This window comes from Homarus americanus, unplaced genomic scaffold (assembly GCF_018991925.1).
Source record: "Homarus americanus isolate GMGI-L3 unplaced genomic scaffold, GMGI_Hamer_2.0 scaffold24260, whole genome shotgun sequence".
NCBI lineage: Eukaryota > Metazoa > Arthropoda > Malacostraca > Decapoda > Nephropidae > Homarus > Homarus americanus.
Genome location: NW_024721079.1, coordinates 8594750 through 8617020, shown reverse-complemented (window position 1 = coordinate 8617020; position 22271 = coordinate 8594750). Strand labels below are relative to the sequence as shown.

General features: G+C 39.8%; 1 protein-coding gene across 11 annotated transcripts in view; it reads left to right on the top strand.

The window, feature by feature from the left end:
- Positions 1–22271, top strand: part of LOC121861534 (rho GTPase-activating protein 39-like) — a 141812-nt gene that overhangs the window by 105549 nt on the left and 13992 nt on the right. For all 11 annotated transcript variants that reach the window (XM_042359374.1, XM_042359373.1, XM_042359371.1 and 8 more), the window contains 3 exons: positions 9977–11477; positions 14543–14673; positions 15538–15628. In XM_042359374.1, coding sequence (XP_042215308.1) covers positions 9977–11477; positions 14543–14673; positions 15538–15628 — 1723 coding nt within the window. The remainder of the gene's footprint in view (positions 1–9976; positions 11478–14542; positions 14674–15537; positions 15629–22271) is intronic.

Sequence of the window (22271 nt, the reverse complement as noted above, 5' to 3'; positions counted from 1 at the left end):
ATAAACAGAGTAATAAGAAGGAGAATGTATATGGAAGAAGTGATTTATGGTGGTGGGAAAACACGAACTAGAGATGGAATTTTTTATTCTGCAACTTTTCAGTGACCGGTAATATAGATACTGTATGGCTCCTTGTGGAAGGGGAGCACCATAGCTGAATACGCCGTTTTACAACAGGAATGTGTTTGTGTTTGTGTGTGCGTGCACTGCGCTTTGTTTCCAGCTGCCCTGTTTGAATTTTATAGTCATCGTCCTACATCTTCCTGCATCTAATAGGAAGGTCTTTCAAGCAGGAATATTTTTATTGTATACTGTACACGATTTACCACTTTCCTTTATTTTCTTTCCCACTTATATTATTATTATTATTATTATTATTATTATTATTATTATTATTATTATTATTATTATTATTATTATTATTATTATTATTATTGTTGTTGTTATTTTTAATATTTCCTGTTTTTCACCATTTTATTTGGCATCCGCTTAAATTGTCCCCTTGTACTACACTGAATCCAGTTTGTATTACTGCAGTACATTATTGTGTCTATAATCTACCTGTATGCTGTATATATGTACAGTATCTACCTTTGACTTTTTCATTCTGACTTAATCTGCTTGTGTGATTTTGTGTTCTCAGCCCAAAATATTCATTATTGATATTAAAAGTGTTCTTCCCAAGCTTCTGTGTGAGGCCAGTGTTCCACACGCATATGTTTAAATACTGTAAGATGTATTTGTCCTCGCAACATCCATCTCCACATTTACAAACTCTCCTGCCATGCTACAGGCTTTTTTACACTTGCAAAAAACTTTCCCAATGCAAATCCCACTTTACACATACAAACTCTCCTGCCATGCAACATCCCTCTCTATTTATGTCATTCCTGTACAGTATTAAAGATTCTACAATTGGCTAGACATTCTCTCTCTCTCTTTTATCATTATACAATACTGTACTATACATTGATCTTACTCTTATCTGCATTGCCAAATCTTTATATTTTCTTGTGTTTAATAATAAGACTTTACTTGTGCACCTTATCAAGTCCTATTAGCATTATCTGGAATCTTATGCTAATTCCTCTCTGAAAGGTGGGTAAATTTCATACAGCAACACCAGCACATTCTACCTATTTTTTCACCTTTTACGTTGTTTTCCCTCACTAAACATGTGTCTCACTATGTTTCCCTCACTAAACATGTCCCTCACTAAACATGTGTCTCACTATGTTTCCCTCACTAAACATGTCCCTCACTAAACATGTGTCTCACTATATTTCCCTCACTAAACATGTCCCTCACTAAACATGTGTCTCACTATGCTTCCCTCACTAAACATGTCCCTCACGAAACATGTGTCTCACTATATTTCCCTCACTAAACATGTGTCTCACTATATGTCCCTCACTAAACATGTGTCTCACTTTATGTCCCTCACTAAACATGTCCCTCACTAAACATGTGTCTCACTATATTTCCCTCACTAAATATGTGTCTCACTTTATGTCCCTCACTAAACATGTCCCTCACTAAACATGTGTCTCACTATATTTCCCTCACTAAACATGTGTCTCACTATATGTCCCTCACTAAACATGTGTCTCACTTTATGTCCCTCACTAAACATGTGTCTCATTATGTTTCCCTCACTAAACATGTGTCTCACTTTATGTCCCTCACTAAACATGTGTCTCACTTTATGTCCCTCACTAAACATGTCCCTCACTAAACATGTGTCTCACTATATTTCCCTCACTAAACATGTGTCTCACTATATGTCCCTCACTAAACATGTGTCTCACTATGTTTCCCTCACTAAACATGTATCTCACTAAACATGTGTCTCATTATGTTTCCCTCACTAAACATGTTCCTCACTAAACACGTGTCTCACTATGTTTCCCTCACTAAACATGTCCCTCACTAAACATGTGTCTCACTATATGTCCCTCACTAAACATGTGTCACTATATGTCCCTCACTAAACATGTGTCTCACTATGTTTCCCTCACTAAACATGTATCTCACTAAACATGTGTCTCACTATATGTCCCTCACTAAACATGTGTCACTATATGTCCCTCACTAAACACGTGTCTCACTATGTTTCCCTCACTAAACATGTGTCTCACTATATGTCCCTCACTAAACATGTGTCTCACTATATTTCCCATGTATCTCTAAACATGTGTCTCATTATGTTTCCCTATAAACATGTATCTCACTAAACATGTGTCTCATTATGTTTCTCACTAAACATGTCCTCACTAAACATGTGTCTCACTATGTTTCACCAAACATGTCCCTCACTAAACATGTCACTATATGTCCTCACTAAACATGTGTCTCACTATGTTTCCTCACCAAACATGTGTCCTCACTAAACACATATGTCCTCACTAAACATGTGTCTCAATTATATGTCCCTCACTAAACATGTGTCTCACTATATGTCCCTCACTAAACATGTGTCTCACTATATTTCCCTCACTAAACATGTGTCTCACTGTTTCCCTCACTAAGCATGTCCCTCACTAAACATGTGTCTCACTATGTTTCCCTCACTAAACAAGTGTCTCACTGTGTTTCCCTCACTGAACATGTCCCTCACTAAACACGTGTCTCACTGTGTTTCCCTCACTGAACATGTCCCTCACTAAACATGTGTCTCACTGTGTTTCTCACTGAACATGTCCTCACTAAACATGTGTCTCACTGTGTTTCCCTCACTGAACATGTCCCTCACTAAACACGTGTCTCACTGTGTTTCCCTCACTGAACATGTCCCTCACTAAACACGTGTCTCACTGTGTTTCCCTCACTGAACATGTCCCTCACTAAACATGTGTCTCACTGTGTTTCCCTCACTGAACATGTCCCTCACTAAACATGTGTCTCACTGTGTTTCCCTCACTGAACATGATGAACTACCACTCTGACACAACAATTATCAGCTTCACCTTTAGACTCCAACCACAGATGAGTCACTTAGTCTACAGGCCAACCAGCACTGTCATCCTCCACTGTGTTTTTCACCCTTGGCTAATGTTAGACCAGAGGGGAAATACTGGATCACCATACCCCATACTGTTCATGTGTCTTGTGTTTGATGTATGGTTTCTGGTGTTAGCTTTTAGCGCCTTGTGTCAACTCGAAATCCCCTGAGATAGGTAATCCAAATAAGATCTCTATGGTACGTCCTTTGCTTCTTGAGTCCGCCCATAATTTCCTTAATATAAAAGTTTTCCCGCTAAGCTGAGGGGTTGCCCATACCTCTTGGGGACATATATACTGTATTCAAAAGTGGCATGCGTCTGTATTCATGTGTCGCATTATGTTCTTTCAAATGTTATATGTTTTTCATTCTTTCGTTTATCTTCTGTAATCTTTTTTTTGGGTGTTGTACTCTACTGTACTCTCTTATCAAAATATTTCACTCGTTTAATTTATGTGATGTACTCACTCATTAAACTGATGTGCTGTACTGTACTCACTCCATGCAGGTACTGTTGATTGATGTGTTGTACTCTCCTCATTCTAGTTTTGTACTCTCCTCATTCTAGTGTTGTACTCTCCTCATTCTGGTGTTGTACTCTCCTCATTCTGGTGTTGTACTCTCCTCATTCTGGTGTTGTACTCTCCTCATTCTGGTGTTGTACTCTCCTCATTCTAGTTTTGTACTCTCCTCATTCTGGTGTTGTACTCTCCTCATTCTAGTGTTGTACTCTTCTCATTCTGGTGTTGTACTCTCCTCATTCTGGTGTTGTACCTTTGTCATCTCTCTCCCCTCATTCAGTATTGTACTTTCTCCTCATTCCTAGTATTTGTACTCTCCTCATTCTGGTGTTGTACTCTCTTCATTCTAGTGTTGTACCTTCCTCATTCTAGTTTTGTACTCTCCTCATTCTAGTGTTGTACTCTCCTCATTCTGGTGTTGTACTCTCCTCATTCTGATGTTGTACTCTCTTCATTCTAGTGTTGTACCTTCCTCATTCTAGTTTTGTACTCTCCTCATTCTAGCACTGTACTCCCTTCATTCTGGCATTGTACTCTCCTCATTCTAGTGTTGTACTCTCCTCATTCTAGTGTTGTACTCTCCTCATTCTAGTGTTGTACTCTCCTCATTCTGGTGTTGTACTCTCCTTATTCTAGTGTTGTACTCTCCTCATTCTGGTGTTGTACTCTCCTCATTCTAGTGTTGTATTCTCCTCATTCTAGTGTTGTACTCTCCTCATTCTATTGTACTCTCCTCATTCTAGTGTTGTACTCTCCTCATTCTATTGTTCTCCTCATTCTGGTGTTGTACTCTCTCCTCATTCTGGTGTTGTACTCTCCCTCATTCTAGTGTTGTACTCTCCTCATTCTGGTGTTATGCGGCTCTTCATTCTAGTGTTGTACTCTCTTCATTCTGGTGTTGTACTCTCCTCATTCTGGTGTTGTACTCTCCTCATTCTAGTGTTGTACTCTCCTCATTCTGGTGTTGTACTCTCCTCATTCTGGTGTTGTACTCTCCTCATTCTGGTGTTGTACTCTCCTCATTCTAGCACTGTACTCCCTTCATTCTGGCATTGCACTCTCCTCATTCTAGTGTTGTACTCTCCTCATTCTAGTGTTGTACTCTCCTTATTCTAGTGTTGTACTCTCTTCATTCTAGTGTTGTACTCTCCTCATTTTTGTGTTGTACTCTCCTCATTCTGGTGTTGTACTCTCCTCATTCTTGTTTTGTACTCTCCTCATTCTAGTGTTGTACTCTCCTCATTCTAGTGTTGTACTGTCCTCATTCTGGTGTTGTACTCTCCTCATTCTGGTGTTGTACTCTCCTCGTTCTGGTGTTGTACTCTCCTCGTTCTGGTGTTGTACTCTCCTCATTCTGGTGTTGTACTCTCCTCGTTCTGGTGTTGTACTCTCTTCATTCTGGTGTTGTACTCTCTCCATTCTAGTGTTGTACTCTCCTCATTCTAGTGTTGTACCTTCCTCATTCTAGTGTTGTACTGTCCTCATTCTGGTGTTGTACTCTCCTCGTTCTGGTGTTGTACTCTCTTCATTCTGGTGTTGTACTCTCTTCATTCTAGTGTTGTACTCTCCTCATTCTGGTGTTGTACTCTCCTCATTCTGGTGTTGTACTTTCCTCATTCTAGTTTTGTACTCTCCTCATTCTAGTGTTGTACTCTCCTCATTCTAGTGTTGTACTGTCCTCATTCTGGTGTTGTACTCTCCTCATTCTGGTGTTGTACTCTCCTCATTCTGGTGTTGTACTCTCCTCGTTCTGGTGTTGTACTCTCTTCATTCTGGTGTTGTACTCTCTTCATTCTAGTGTTGTACTCTCCTCATTCTGGTGTTGTACTCTCCTCATTCTGGTGTTGTACCTTCCTCATTCTAGTTTTGTACTCTCCTCATTCTAGTGTTGTACTCTCCTCATTCTAGTGTTGTACTGTCCTCATTCTGGTGTTGTACTCTCCTCATTCTGGTGTTGTACTCTCCTCATTCTGGTGTTGTACCTTCCTCATTCTAGTGTTGGCCTGGCTTCTTTCTTTCTAGTGTTGTACTCTCCTCATTCTGGTGTTGTACTCTCCTCATTCTGGTGTTGTTGTACTCTCCTCATTCTAGTGTTGTACTCTCCTCAGTCTAGCACTGTACTCCCTTCATTCTGGCATTGTACTCTCCTCCTATTGTACTCTCCTTATTCTATTGTACTCTCTTTATTCTGGTGTTGTACTCTCCTCATTCCTAGTGTTGTACCCTCCTTATTCTTGTGTTGTACTCTCCTCATTCTGGTCTTGTACTCTCCTCATTCACAGTGTTGTACTCTCCTCATTCTGGTGTTGTACTCTCCACATTCTGGTGTTGTACTCTCCTTCATTCTGGTGTTGTACTCTCTTCATTCTTGTGTTGTATTCTCCTCATTCTAGTTTGCCTCTCCTCATTCTGGTGTTGTACTCTCCTCTCATTCTAGTGTTGTACTCTCCTCATTCTGGTGTTGTACTCTCCTCATTCCTAGTGTTGTACTCTCTCATTCTGATTGTTGTACTCTCCTCATTCTAGTGTTGTACTCTCCTCATTCTGGTGTGTACTCTCCACATTCTGGTGTTGTACTCTCCTCATTCTAGTGTTGTACTCTCCTCATTCTGGTGTTGTACTCTCCTTATTTTAGTGTTGTACTCTCCTCATTCAAGCACTGTACTCCCTTCATTCTGGCATTGTACTCTCCTCATTCTAGTGTTGCACTCTCCTTATTTTGGTGTTGTACTCTCATTCTGGTGTTGTGCTCTCCTCATTCTGATGTTGTACTCTCCTCATTCTAGTGTTGTACTCTCCTCATTCTGGTGTTGTACTCTCCTCATTCTATTGTACTCTCCTCATTCTGGTGTTGTACTCTCTTCATTCTAGTGTTGTACTCTCCTCATTCTGGTGTTGTACTCTCCTCATTCTGGTGTTGTACTCTCCTCATTCTGGTGTTGTACTCTCTTCATTCTAGTGTTGTACCTTCCTCATTCTAGTTTGTACTCTCTCCTCATTCTAGTATTGTACTCTCCTCATTCAATTGTTGTACTCTCCTCATTCTGGTGTTGTACTCTCTTCATTCCTAGTGTTGTACCTTCCTCATTCTAGTTTTGTACTCTCCTCATTCTAGTGTTGTATTCTCCTGTTCTGGTATTGTACTCTCCTCATTCTGGTGTTGTACTCTCCTCATTCTAGTGTTGTACTCTCAGTCTAGCACTGTACTCCCTTCATTCTGGCATTGTACTCTCTCCTCATTCTATTGTACTCTCCTTATTCTGGTGTTGTACTCTCCTCATTCTAGTGTTGTACTCTCCTCAATCTGGTGTTGTATATACTCATTCTAGTGTTGTACTCTCCTCATTCTAGTGTTGTACTGTCCTCATTCTGGTGTTGTACTCTCCTCATTCTGGTGTTGTACTCTCCTCATTCTGGTGTTGTACTCTTCTCATTCTGGTGTTGTACCTTCCTCATTCTAGTGTTGTACCTTCCTCATTCTAGTTTTGTACTCTCCTCATTCTAGTGTTGTACTGTCCTCATTCTAGTGTTGTACTCTCCTCATTCTGGTGTTGTACTCTCCTCATTCTGGTGTTGTACTCTCTTCATTCTAGTGTTGTACTCTCCTCATTCTAGTGTTGTACTCTCCTCATTCTAGTGTTGTACCTTCCTCATTCTAGTGTTGTACTCTCCTCATTCTGGTGTTGTACTCTCCTCATTCTGGTGTTGTACTCTCCTCATTCTAGTGTTGTACTCTCCTCATTCTGGTGTACTCATTCTCTTTACTCATCTTGTACTCACTGTAAAGGCCTGGGACTTAGGGATAGAAATCCCTTTCTAGCCTAATCAGGATCTTATATGAGGAAAGTTAAGAACCATAGTTTTCCGAGGGATAACAAGCAACAGTTCAAGATTGACATCTCTTTACTATGAAATAACACAAAACTCTGACACCACTCACACATATATCTAATAACAATTACGGGAGTCAAACAATTAATGGAGTCAAACAATTAAGGGAATCAAACAATTAATGGAGTCAACAATTAAGGGAATCAAATAATTAACGGGAGTCAAACAATTACTGGAGTCAACAATTAATGCAGTTAAACAATTACGGGAATCAAACAATATAGAGAATACTTCCTACTGCGGTGGCCCGGTGGAAGGTTCCGTAGAGCGGGGATCCGCTCTCAAGGGGACGGTCAAGGCAGCTTCCTCAATTGGCGTCGGCGTAGACGGGCAAGGTCTTTCCACACAGGAGAGACGCTGTGGCACAGACGGTGTGGATGAAGTGGCGATGACGAGGCAGCCGCTGTAATAGCTGGGGCAGGTGTCCGGAGATTGACAGTCGATTTGTGAAGGTCTGGGAAATCAGCCCACGAGCCCAGGACACATGATGAGATCACAACCAGAATTTGAACGAACAGCGAGGTGCAAGTACAGCTGTGCTGACGCTGGGTAGTGTCTGGTGTGTGACAGGGCAGCAGCGACCTCACCTCCGTCTACCCCCCCAAGTGGGGGACACAAACAAGCAAGCGGGCGGCGAAGAACCATCCTGCTCGTTACAGCCCTGACACTCACTCTCTTCACTTATCTTGTACTCACTCTCTTCACTTATCTTGTACTCACCCTCTTCACTTATCTTGTACTCACTCTCTTCACTTATCTTGTACTCACTCTCTTCACTTATCTTGTACTCACTCTCTTCACTTATCTTGTACTCACTCTCTTCACTTATCTTGTACTCGCTCTCTTCACTTATCTTGTACTCACTCTCTTCACTTATCTTGTACTCACTCTCTTCACTTATCTTGTACTCACTCTCTTCACTTATCTTGTACTCGCTCTCTTCACTTATCTTGTACTCGCTCTCTTCACTTATCTTGTACTCACTCTCTTCACTTATCTTGTACTCACTCTCTTCACTTATCTTGTACTCACTCTCTTCACTTATCTTGTACTCACTCTCTTCACTTATCTTGTACTCACTCTCTTCACTTATCTTGTACTCACTCTCTTCACTTATCTTGTACTCACTCTCTTCACTTATCTTGTACTCGCTCTCTTCACTTATCTTGTACTCACTCTCTTCACTTATCTTGTACTCACTCTCTTCACTTATCTTGTACTCACTCTCTTCACTTATCTTGTACTCGCTCTCTTCACTTATCTTGTACTCGCTCTCTTCACTTATCTTGTACTCACTCTCTTCACTTATCTTGTACTCACTCTCTTCACTTATCTTGTACTCACTCTCTTCACTTATCTTGTACTCACTCTCTTCACTCATCTTGTACTCAATATCGTCACTTATCCTTACCATGTCCAGTCGCCTGCACTTATACTAGGTACAGTTGCTGGTGCATTGTGTGAGATGTGGCAACTGTGTGGAATGCTTATCTAGCCTCCTCCTTAGTCTGGTTACTATTGTGAGGTTCCTTGGGGCCATTCCAGGAGTTTTAATACGATGTAAACAAACCCAGTGGTGCCACATCTCAGAAAACACACCAGCCACTGTACCAGCAATAAGTGCAGGTGGCTGTACATATATCGAGTCCTTTGCACAGTCATTACTACTTGTTGCTATAGTGTACCATCAAAAAATTATGTTATTTCAGCTCTAGTGTGTCATAAGTTTAGGTAAAGTGTTTCTATGGAGTCAGAACTTTACTCATGTTACTCTCTGGTTTACATTGGAATTGTATCTTTTTGTATAGACATTTCTGTATCTATGTTACACTGCATTCTCAACCTTACCTCCATAATTTATTTTTACCTTTGGCTGCTCTTCTTCATATATAATTACTGATTGATATTTATTTTTCTTATCTGCACCAAGTTCACTCAAAACACTCCTTCAGTACACAGCCAGAATCAGGTGATGTCATCTTAATGTTCTCCCATGGAATATACAGTAAAATAGTACGAAGGTGCTGGTGTGTCTCTCCTTAAAATATAAACATTTTGCTTCTTTTAGCCACCCACTGAGTCTTCTCTCTGTTAAGACTTTCAAATGTCACAGCAGCTCCCCCAGAATAATATCCATCCAAATTTTCAAATTATGGGGAGTGTTAATACCAGAGCTTTGACATCTATCATGATTGTGGAACTAGAAAATATATTAGCACCATTGTTTGGGATGTTGCTACTCCAGGCACAACACCACGTTGTAAGTTAATTCCTTCCACTTTGTTATTTTTATTTTTTAAGAATTTATTTTATTAAGTTCTTAGTATTTGTTCTCATTTTTGTCATCCTATTGATCCTTTAATGTCTCCACTTCTTCTCTTTATTGTCCCTTAGTAGTGTGTTCTGCATACCTGTGTACAGTACCATAATTATCATAGGCACAGTACTGTACTGTACTGTACTATCAGCTCATTATTCATTCATCCAATGAGCAGCATATACTCTCTTCACTATGTTGTTAATGCACTGTTGTTTTCAGTATTCTTTTGGTATGTATTTACAGGAATCTGGAAGGTCAAGTGACAGCTCAATGTCTCAAAGCCGCACTTCTCTGGAGAGTTCTGGATACCGACTGTTGGAGTCGCCTCGTGGTGCACCAGGTTTAAGGGACTCGAAACGTGGTGGGCCAGTCAGTAGTCGTGTTGGAGAGAGACGAAGTAAAGACAGAGACCCACTATCTCCTCGCTCTCCTGACTCTGTGTCTTCCCATTCATCACCAACACATCCACAACAGGGTGCCCCGGTCACTCCCTCTTCACACCGTCGTGCTCATACTGATATGCGTGACCCAGCATCTACTAAATATAAGGGTATTCCCCATCATGACTTTTCACACTTACAAATAGCTAAACAACGCAGCTTTGATGTTTCTAATTACCCAAAGCGTTCAGAACTCAACCTAGATAGGCCAAGAGAAATGGCTTTGTCTCGTAGTTACAGTTTTATGTCCAGGCCTCGATACCACGATGAAGATGGAATGCACGAGCGTTTTTTAATTGGTGCTATGCGATCAGTAGAGTCAACACCACAACCTCGGCGACGTCAAAAAGGTCTGGATGTTGTGACGGGCAGTCCTGATTCTTTAGGTTCCCACGGTTACCTTAATTATCGCCAAAGATCTGACAGTTCAGGCTTAGAAAGCCTTGCAACACCCATGATGCATCGCAAGCAGCGCTCTCTTGAATCTGGAAAGTCAAGGTTGAAAATGGATCTGCGGTCCAGTACCAGCGCACACACCAGACTTATTACATCAGATTCTAGTCCAAGTCCTCCTAGTCCCAAACATGAGTTCTCACCCTTTAACTTTGACTCACCTCGAGGTCAAGACAGTGGAGCATCCACTCTAACTGATAAAGACACAAGGTCTAACTATGGACGTGGGTCTGCAGACAGCTCTCCTCACTCCCAGGTGGACTCGGGGCTCGTTTCTGGAACAACAGGAAGCAGAGGATCTGTCGACAGTAATTCTCGACGGACTGACTCTCGCCAAACTACGGTGGACAAAGAGCCTTTAAAGTGTCCTGGAACTGACAGCTCTAACAAGGCCTCCTCAACTAAGTCTGGCAACGATCGTGACGGCCGTCGCTGCAACCATCGCCGTCATCATCACTGCAGCAAGCACCGTGGAACCACAGCCAATACCAACACCAATACAACAAATGCTACTGCTGCCACCACTGACAGTGATCGCAGTGACACTTTACAGAGCAGCAGCAGTTCTCAACACTTGGTTCATACAGGGAGCAATAACAGTCAGAATCACAATTCTAGCTCAGGCAGCAGCAGCACTGCCAAACAAACAAGCCCAAATAACAGCAAACAGTTAAGTCCTAACAATGGCAGTACTACCAACACCAAACAACCAAGCCCCAGCAGTATTTGCAACACTGGAAAGCCAGAGAACAGCCCACAGCACCGTGACTTGACTCACTTATATTCCAACCTGGACTATGTGTATGAGCAGCCAGTGTACCAGTACATCATGGAACAAGCTAAACTAACAGGTCAGTTCACATTTGTTTCTTTTTGTATTATATAATTGCAGGTTATTGTATACTCTAGTAAGTCAGGAAGTGACTTTTTAAAATAAATTTCCGTCTTTTGAATAATATAAATTTTTAGGAATCAAATTATTAGTATTTAGGAAACTTGAGCTGGAGGCCTCTCTTGTATATACAGTGTCTGATGTTAAATATAAAATCCTCACAATATCAGTAAAGTCCAGCAGTTCCATTTGAAAACAAAGATCAAGTGATTTAAGATTATTTTCAAAATATTAGTCAGGGTGCATTGCATATGGAAAGGAGTTTGTTGGTGACAGAAAATCTAGTTTCCATGTACAGGTACTGTACATTCAAAGACTGTAAGTTACTGTATTTACAACTGTTAAATAATCCCGGCTGATCGTGAACATGCCTCAACAAATACAGTAGAATCCAAGTTATCCGGTATCCGGCCGACCGGTATACAGTAATACTATATCCATTAGCCGGAACAATTGGTGCAGAGCACTTTCAGGAATGAGAGATTTCCGGGTAACAAGACGATTCTCTAAAAGCCGGAAAAAAAATCCATCATCCCGGAATTTTCTGGGTAACAAAAAAATTTCTCAAAAGTTCCAGAAATTGCGCATTACATCATCTCTCAAAGCCGAAAAAAAATGTTTCATCTTCAGAATTTCCGAGTACTGGAAAAATTTTCTCGGAAGTTCCAGAAATTGTCTATTACATCATCTCTCAAACCTGGAAAAACTCCCCTATCCCGGAATTTTCCGGGTAATGGGAAATTGTTCTCAGAATTTGTCAGAAAATCATTCCCAAATTTGGAATTTTCCGGAAAATTCTGTCTTTGGGAACGATTTTCCAAGAAAATTTCGATTCAGGCTATTGGAGAGTTCCAGTTAAGAGGGATTCCGGCTAATGGAGATACAGTATTACTTATTGAGCTAACTGGCACCAAAATTAAATACAGGAGTAATAATAATGAAAATATAAATTTCTCTGAATGGGGATGAGCTACCATATTTATTGCAATGATAAACATAAAATATAATAGCACATATCTTATGTAAAAAAAATAGCTCCTTCCAACACTCAAACCATCATCTGGGTGATGCCACAGCTCAGCCAAGCAGTCAACCAGCTGACTCACAGGCATGTGGTCTGCATGTGTGCCGTGACGTCACATCGGGAGGGAGAGCAGTTATAGCCCAGTGACCCACCACCTCAACACACATATACACTCTGATGCTCTTCATTTTTCTTAATTATAGATTTGTATTATGTTTTCTTTATTTCTAAGCCACATTAGAGTATTGTAATAATTTTTCGACAACTTTTATTGTTTCATTAAAAGTAACAATAAACACGGTAGCTGGGCTAGTGAGTAGATTATGTAGTTATAGCCCACCACCTCCACACACGTTCACTACCCATACATACTAACCAATGCTTATCACTTTTCTTATTTTATTTGTTCTTATTTCTAAGTCACATCATTTATATAGAGTGGAATATGCGTGAAAGAAGTCTATTTTTCTGAGAAAAATTTGCAAGGTCAGCCTGTAGCATTGTTCATTGTAGGATTTATTGGGGGATCCTAAGAGTGAGTTTCAACTAACTGGAAAACTCTTTATCCGGCACCTCTCAATCCTCGTATGTGCCAGATAACTGGAATTCTTCTGTACCACGCCACCAATACTTGAGTCTCGAGTGTTGCAGACTGTGTTTTAGAGAAGAAACGACAACTTCTACTTGAATAGAACCTCAACTAGTAGTTGTTGCCTGTATAATTAGAGATAATGCCAGGGTTATGTACACAATAATTGTTGTTGCTTGAGTGAGAAATGAGGAAGGTTTATGTCTGTATTCCTATACTTTGCCCAGAACAAACTGGTAAATATATTGAAAAGATTGTGTCACTATTAAAAAAGGAAATGGTTACTTAACCAGGAGTTCCTGGCTGGTCATATTGGAGGTTACGTAGCCGGGATGTTAAGTTAGGTTGGAAAAGTCATGTACAGTACAGTTTCCTGATATATGAGAGTCATTATATTTTGCTCCTTAGGTTCACATGAGTATAGTCGGTGCTGGCCCTTGTTGGCTATTCTCACGTTTCACAATTACCAAGCTAACCCAACCTAACCTAATACAGTACTGAAAACTTAAAGAATACCTGGTAATAATTTAGAAGAGGTGCAGGGGTTAACAAGCAACATTAGGAAACTTTTCAATAAAATATTGCTCTTTTACATTTAACATACATTATGGAAGACAGGTATTGTAGAGTAATTATTGTAAGTTAGGTTAGGTTAGGTTGAGTTAGCTTTCTTTTTTTTTTCCATTAGGTTGAGTTAGGTTTCTTTTATTTGGAGTCCTACCCCCAAAAATGTACTGGTAAGTCTAAAATTTTAACTTTGGTCACCAGAATAATGCATTTCTACACATTTTGTCTATAGCATCCTTCCATTAAATCAGTTTTAAGGCCGCTACCTTACAAGTTAATAGTACTATGATTATCTAGTACATTACTGTACATGTATCCAGGATATAAGATTCTGGGAAGAATTATTGAAGAGATGATTAGGGTCCAAGTAGAATTCATATAACAAGCACAAAGCACCAGAAGTGACAATGCTTAAGATCAACCCAGTCAGCCTCATGACAAAGGAAGCAGATACTGTATATTCAAATCTTTATCAATTATTTTTAAGTGGTACAATAATCAAGGATCGGTAACAAAAATGAAGTAAAACAGATTGTAATAATATTAACATCCTGCTCATTTGCACATGATGGTAGCCCAACCTGGTGGATCATGATCCTGACCCATTGTAGTGCCCAAAGCACATTCTTGAATAACTCCTGCTTCCATGAGCTACGGGTTCCTGATGGTCGGGCTTTCTGTCAGGCATTTCATTTGTAAATACAGCTCTCAGTTTCACCATGGGGAGCAAATTTTTGACCACGACTGTACTGTACATGGATATGTAGGTATTTGTATGAAATGAATTGAATTAGATAGTTCCAGTGTCTTGAATATTTTCTGCATATGATTTTCCTCTTGACAGGCTATCGACTAGGAGACCCATTATATGAAGATGCTGATTCCCTGCACAGTGATGATTCAGGAGGCCATCATGATGACAGTGATGAGTTTGCTGATGATGAAGGAATGTCCAATGCTGATTCTTCTTCTCAGGTAAACGAAAATGTTCACAGCCACAGATGGTCTCCCAGTGGTAGTTATTATGTGCAGTATTCTTAACACTGACTTATTCATTACATGCAATAGCAGTGATAAGTGTACAGGTGAATGTCTTTTTGACAAGTTATGAAATTTTCCTCTAAAAAAGATCATTGATAAGGAGGAAAGAGTGATGAGAGTATTGTATATGGTGATGTAAGAGGAAGGATTATGGTCAAGCAAAGGAAAGAGAGAAATGATCAGATTGACTTTGATTATAAGGAGAGCCATGATGTTGACTTTGATTATAAGGAGAGCCATGATGTTGAGAGGGTTATTATGCAATAATTTTTTTATTTAAGAATCCTATGTGATTTACCATATTTTAGGACATACAATAATCGGGAACCTAAGAGTCAGTTGGAATAAAGTCTGATCACTGCGAAAAATATTTGTCATCCAGAATCAGATGGTCAGACTTTAATCCTTCTGATTTTTTGGTTCCTGATTATTGCACGTCCTAAAATATGGTAATCACTGTATTGGTGAATGTGGTGTTGAGAAGAGACTAGTTTTAGTGAATAACTGTGGTAATAGAGAGGGATGAAATTTTAATTAGTGATGAGAGGGGATGAGTTTTGGCGAGTGTGTTAGTGAGAAGGAATGGGAGTGTTGATTAGACTGATTTTTAGTGTTGGTGACAGATTTAAGTTTTAGTTTGTGTTTATATTGAGATGTTTGTATGAGCTAAGACAAATTTCATGTAACCTACACATCTTTATTCCTACTGATGTTAAACATTTTGGCCAATGCGTTATTTGTTTTGCCGTCAACATGGCCAGACACCCTACTAGTAATAATTGTACTCTGTGTTCCCAGGAGTACCTAGAAGATGTCAACTATCTGGCTGATGATGAGATGTATGCCCAGTTCTTTACACCATATAGTTGGAAAAATAAGAGCAAGCCAGGTAAGAATACATATTAAATGTTTGTTGTTTTCTATGATAGGAACTGTAATAATGACTGAAACCATCTTTTCCAAGTAAAGTTTGTATGAATTTTATCCAGGTTATATTAACGAAAATGGAAAGAGTCATCTGCGAGTACAGTACATAAAAAAATAGCAATAGGTCTACGTATGTGTAATAGAACCTGGAAAATGACCTCTAAATGTATAGAAAAAATGGAAATGGGTACAATATTTACATATGTAGATCATTAGACTATTTCAGAAATTTATGTGTACAGTACATTATATTACATGACAACTGTATGAACTATTTTTTTTTATGAAATTTGACATGTAGGTGAGTTGGCAAAGAAAAAATAAGTAGGTCCAAAAGCCAACATTATAGTTCAGGTTAAAAATAGTAGACATCTGCAGTTTAAATTGCTCCAGACACAGCATGACAGTGCTATGTTATTTGCAGAAAACCTTTCAAGACCTTTTTATAGAAATTGTTGCTCCTTTGATGGGAAGTATATGCCTGTTGTAATTTAGTTTTCAGTTCCATTAATTATTCCTGAAATAAAACTTAGACTTGCCTTGGTAACAGGTAATACAGAATAAATCATATAATACTTTGGAATAAAGAGTTCTCTATCTTATAGTTTTTGACTGTTGATGGACAAGTATAATTACTAATCTTTTTACACATGAAGACCTTTTTTGTTGAAGTGCAGTATAATAATATTTTAACATCAACAAGACAAAAATCTTTAACTGAAAGCACCATTTTTTTAGTTTCACACCTAGAGTACTGTACATGAATATATTTGTACCTCCAAACATTCAAAAGTACTGTACAAAAATTTATGCATGAACCCACCCATTGATCACACAGTTAGTTGAACAACAGGTGTATTCTAACTTTGGTATAAATCATCATGTTAACAGGCACTGAAAAATGAGTACTGTACTGTACAAAATCTATGTATTTTACACCCAAAAGTATTAAACCCAGTGGAGTACAGTACTGTATGTGTATAAGGAAAACATACAGTCGGTGTGTTTGTAGCTATGTAATCTATACACTGTGCCATAATTTATATACTGTGTTACTCTACTTATCAGGAGCTTTATCTACATACATCCACCTACATTTGCCCCATCAATCACTATCTGTCAAAAACAAGGCTCTTCCTAAATTACTTGAAACAGAGGTACTACAGTACAGTACAGTCAGTACAGTACAAAAGTGAGGAAATAGTTGGCTACCCTGTGTTGACTTATCCTGTGCTGTACACTCGAGTTTGGGTAAGATTAGTTGTACAGGAAATGAGAGTCAGTTCCAGAAACAGGATGATGTGGAGGAAATCAGTTATTGTTAACATTAGTTTTGTAACACGTAGATGTGCTCTTACTCAAAACTTGTGTGAGATTTAATGAATTAGGAAATTATCTGTGATTTTGGACAGTGAAAGCAAAAATTGTATACTGTAGTATTATGTGTTTTACTTTCTGTAATAATTTTTAAGAAAGATAATCATGGCAAAAACTATTTTAATATAATAAGAATAATCCTCATGACTTCAGTAAATGCAAAGAGAGTACTGTAACCTATTCCTGAAGTGCTTATATTGGTGAAGCAACTTGTATAGATTTGTGGTGTTTTGACAGTTTTTATACCTGTATATAAAAAAATTAATACAGAAATGTAATACTTTGCAATATATACTTTTTTCAGAAGCTAAATGCCTATGACTGTAAGAATGTTTAGGTAAGGAATTAAAATGCCTGACCAAGGGAAGATAATAAAGAAGTGTTTTGAAAAATAAACAAACTGTAAAATGATAGATACTGTATATACTCGTCTATAACCCCCCCTCGTTTATAGGTCGACCCTGATTTTTTGACCAAGAAATCGTTAATTTACGATATTCTTCGTTTATAGTTCGACCCATGTTTTTGAGGGTAATGGAACAACAAAACCTTCACTAAAAACGCTCTACGTCCTATAAACTGAGGCTCGCTGTGCATGAAACATGAGTGCCGAAGGCAAATTGTTTACCATTTATTATTACGACACTTTACACTGAAACGCAGGTAGTTTCAACAAAAATATTGTATATTTCCATTCAAGTATTTATTCAAGTCAATTAGGAGGGAATATTATTGGAATACAACAGTTTTTTAACTAAACCATTCGAAAAGCGATTACGGTAACATCTTTTGAACGAAAGAAAGCGTAAGTCATTGTTTTTGTCACGATTTTATCCCACTTTCCACTGTAATACGTACGTAATTTCAGCAAAAATATTACATTTCCGTGAATGTATTATATCAAGCGCAGTATGAATAGAATATCATTGTAATATAACAGAATTTTAACCGAAAACTATTAAAAAAATGAGTAACATCTCAAGAACAGAAGCTTAGGTAAAGTCTTTTGTTTTCGTCATGTATTTTATCGTATTTTACATTGAAATACATCACGTTTCAGCAAAACTACTATTTATTTCCGAGAATATATTCATTCAGGCGCAGTTTAGGTATAATATACGTGTGATGTAATAGTTTTTTAACTGAAAACGATTCGAAAAACACGTACCCTCTAGCCCTGTTCAAGGAGAGGACTGGGAGAAGCTGTTTGGTGCTGCAGACGATGACAAGGAAAATGATTTTGATGGATTTTAATGAAAATATTCAGAAATATGGTATCGTAGTATTTATTCAAGTCAATTAGGATACGAATTTTATCGTAATACAACAGTTTTTTAACTGAAAACCATTCGAAAAGCGATTACGGTAACATCTTTTGAACGAAAGAAAGCGAAAGTCATTGTTTTTGTCACGATTTTATCCCACTTTCCACTGTAATACGTACGTCATTTCAGCAAAAATATTGCATTTCCGTGAATGCATTATATTAAGCACAGTATGAATAGAATATCATTGAAATATAAAAATATTTTAACCAAAAACTACTGTATTAAAAAACGAGTAACTTCTCTTGAACATCGGAAGGTTAGGTAAAATCTTTTGTTTTCGTCATGTATTTTATCCTATTTTACATTAAATACATCACGTTTCAGCAAAACTACTATTTATTTCCGAGAATATATTCATTCAGGCACAGTTAAGGTAAAATATACATGTGATGTAACATTTTTTTAACTGAAAACGATTCGAAAAACACGTGTACCGTCTAGCTGATATTCAACAGCTGGTGGTGCGTCATGCGTCGTTATAAACAATAGGAGGTTGAAGTAGATTACCGGGCATTATATTAAGTGTGAAATATCGAAAAGGTTTTTATTACCGGTATTTTTTGTAGATCAATGAGAACTGTGATACCGTATATGATATGATAAGTTAGCCTGTGCTAAGAACTTCAACATAGACTACTGAAAGCACGTTGTAAGGTAATTTAGCCTATTGTAAGTTGGTGAGCTTCATTTACTGAAGGAATTGCACAACTTTTCATTACTAATTGGTACATATTTTACTTTTCCATTGTTTACTGGCAGTAAATGGTAAATATTTTTCATGTCTGAAGCTAAAAGTTGCTCCTCGCCCTTCCCATCATGCACGGGTTCAACCTAACAAAACTATTACGCATGTATAGGACGACCCCCAATTTTTTGCCTAAAAATTTGGTCTTAAAAACTCGAATTATACACGAGTATATACGGTACCTATACTTGTAAGTGAATTCAAAGTGATATATAACATGTGGAAAATTATGAATAAACTCTGGGTGTGGTGTGAGGGTCAGTGGAGTTATTACAACTTTGAGAACCTATGGAACACCCGGGCTCTGAATGCTGCATATTATTGTCTTATTGCTTGCTGTGGTTTTGTGATATTAAGTGCTCGGATATCACAATACCTATACCAAGGTAAAAAAAGATCTTTAGTACCATTTCATTATATATATATATACTGTATACAGTTGTACCCCACTTAACGCGGTCAATAGAACCCAGAGGGTCCCGCATTAAGTGAAATCCGCGTTAAGTGAACAACAGAACATATGGGATTAATTCCAATAGAAACCAGCCCGACCCCCAAACTCCACTTTTTGACGACACATAACTATGTTATAGTAAAATTTTTATCTTAACTTTATGATGGTATGAAAAAACAATTAATATAGAAGAGGTTAGGTGGAAAAATAAAGGTTAACATAGGAAAAATAAAGGTTAGGTTAGAGAAACTAAAAGTTAGGTGGAACACTTACGGTAGTAGAAGAAATGGGTCGGCATACGGGGATGGAGGCTGGTTCCGAGGCAGAGGGCAGATTACTGGCCCTCAGGTGAATCACCATTATTAGGTGAATCACCATCACTGTCACTTACAGTTGTCAGGGCTTCCCTGACAAATCCCTCAAAGTCAACTTCACTGTCACTATCACTGGCTTGGGCTGGCTGTGGTGGGTTGCGGGCGAAGAACTCGGTTATGCTTTTTTGACGGCTGGCGTTTATGTTGTCTTGGTACACCGTGATGTACGGCTCCATAGCCTGCACCAGCCGGGTATGGAAGACTTCATAGCGGTCATCGTCATTGTCGCGGGAAAGGACGGACTTCATTTTCTCCGCACACTCTATGGCACACTTAATATCACTATGACTTAAACTGTGTTCTTCGGAGAATGACGCACCTTCTTCCTCCTCTTCACTGACGTGTTCTTCTTCCAACATCTCGTCGGCAGTCACTTCAGGATCTCTGATCACCTCCAGGATGTTTTCGTTGGTGGTCTCGGAGAAGCCTTCAGCTGTATTATTGAGCGCAGCTTCTCTGGCAAGGTCCACTGCTACTGCAACAGTCTGAACCTCACCAGTCACAGGTTCACTCCTCCTCTCACCTGGTATGCCATGCAACACATGTCTCCATGCGTGACGAATCGTAGCAATAGTCAGCAGATCCCATGCCTCCACCAAGAAGTCTACAGCTTGTTTAACGTTAAACTTCTTCCAAAATTGTTTGACGAGAAGTTCTTGAGCCGCCACCTCTTGTTCCTTGTCCTCGTCGCTTTTGCTCTCGCTGTCGGTGTCACCCAGCATACGCAACTCATCCTTGGTGTTGGTAGAGTCGTTCAGGAGCTTGAACTTCTTTGCAGAGTACGCAGCTTTCACATTGCATATCAACTCCTGGTCCATGGGCTGGATTAATGACGTAGTGTTGGGAGGAAGGAAGACCACTTTTACGTTGGGGTGACGATCCATAAGTAGGGGCGAGTGTCCAGTTGCGTTGTCAAGGAGCAACAAAATATTGAATGAAACATTCTGTTGCTCGCAGAATTTCTTCACGTCAGGAACAAAACAGTTGTCAAACCAGAAGAGGGACAGAGAAGAGGACATCCACGCCTTACGTGCGGTTAGCAAGTGGACATTAAGCTTGTTCATGTCCATATTCTTGTAGGCGTGCGGCTTGCGGGCTGTGTGAATCACCGATAACTTTGGTTTACAGGTACCGGAGGCATTGGTGGTAAACAGGACGGTGATGCGTTCCTTCTGCAACTTCCGACCCCTTACCTTGCTGGCAGACTGGACAACGAAGGTCTTGGAAGGTAGCTTTTTCCAGAAAAGACCAGATTCGTCCATGTTAAACACCTGGTCGTCAGTGTACTGTCCTTCCTCCATAATCTCACGTAAGAACGGAGGAAAATCTCTAGCCGCCACACGGTCAGCACTCGCTTCCTCACCACCAATGTTGATGTTGGTGATCTTGTTCCTCTTCTTAAACCTATGCAGCCAACCAGAGGAAGCATTGAAGGGTTTGGGCTCTGCAATTCCCAGCTTACGTGACACTGCTGCGTATAGCTCACGTGCGTACTCCTGCACTGAGCGCGTGTCCACCGCCATGTTGCGTCGCGCCTGACGAATCAAATAATTCACCAGCAAATTTTCCACTTTTGCCAGCACCCTGTTCTGGCAATACCTGATAGATGAAGCACCTGCAGACTTTGTGATTTTCATGTGCTCTTTGATCTTGGCTGCATCCTTCTTGATCGTGCGAATCGTAGATTCGTTGACGCCATGCTGGCGCGCGAGATCAACTTGCCGTGTTCCTTTCTCCAAATCTTGAACAATTTGGTACTTCACCTCGTAGCTTAAGGAACGTCGTGTCTTCTTTGGCTTAGTGCCGCTGGGTCCAGGTAAGGAAAGGTCTCTCTCTGGTGGCGGTGGTGGTCCGGCGGAAGCCATTTTACGGAACAATGGATGCGCGTTTACACGGTGTGGCCTTGAGGGATGAAACTGCCGCGGCTAGGTCAAGCGTCGTCTTCTCCTTCCTCCCTCCCTCCCTCCCCCGGGTGGTCACGTCATAATACTTTAAGCCAATTACAGCTAGCAGCAGAGGGGGGTAGGGATGCATGGCCAATCACAGTCCGATACGTCATATGACGTCAGTGATAACGCAACAAAGACACACACTGCGCAACCTTACCGCGCGGCTTGCCCAAGCGGAGGGAGGAGGAGGGAGAGGCGAGAGCACAGGCAGGCAGGCGGGCGGGTGGCGGTGGGGCAAATCTAAAAATAGCGTCTCGAGCCGGACACTCACCGCGTATATGTGGAAAAAATCCGTGTTAAGTGAAAGTTCAGCTCTGGCGAGGCACCGCGTATATGTAAAACGCGCTAAGTGAAACCGCGTTAGGCGGGGTAATACTG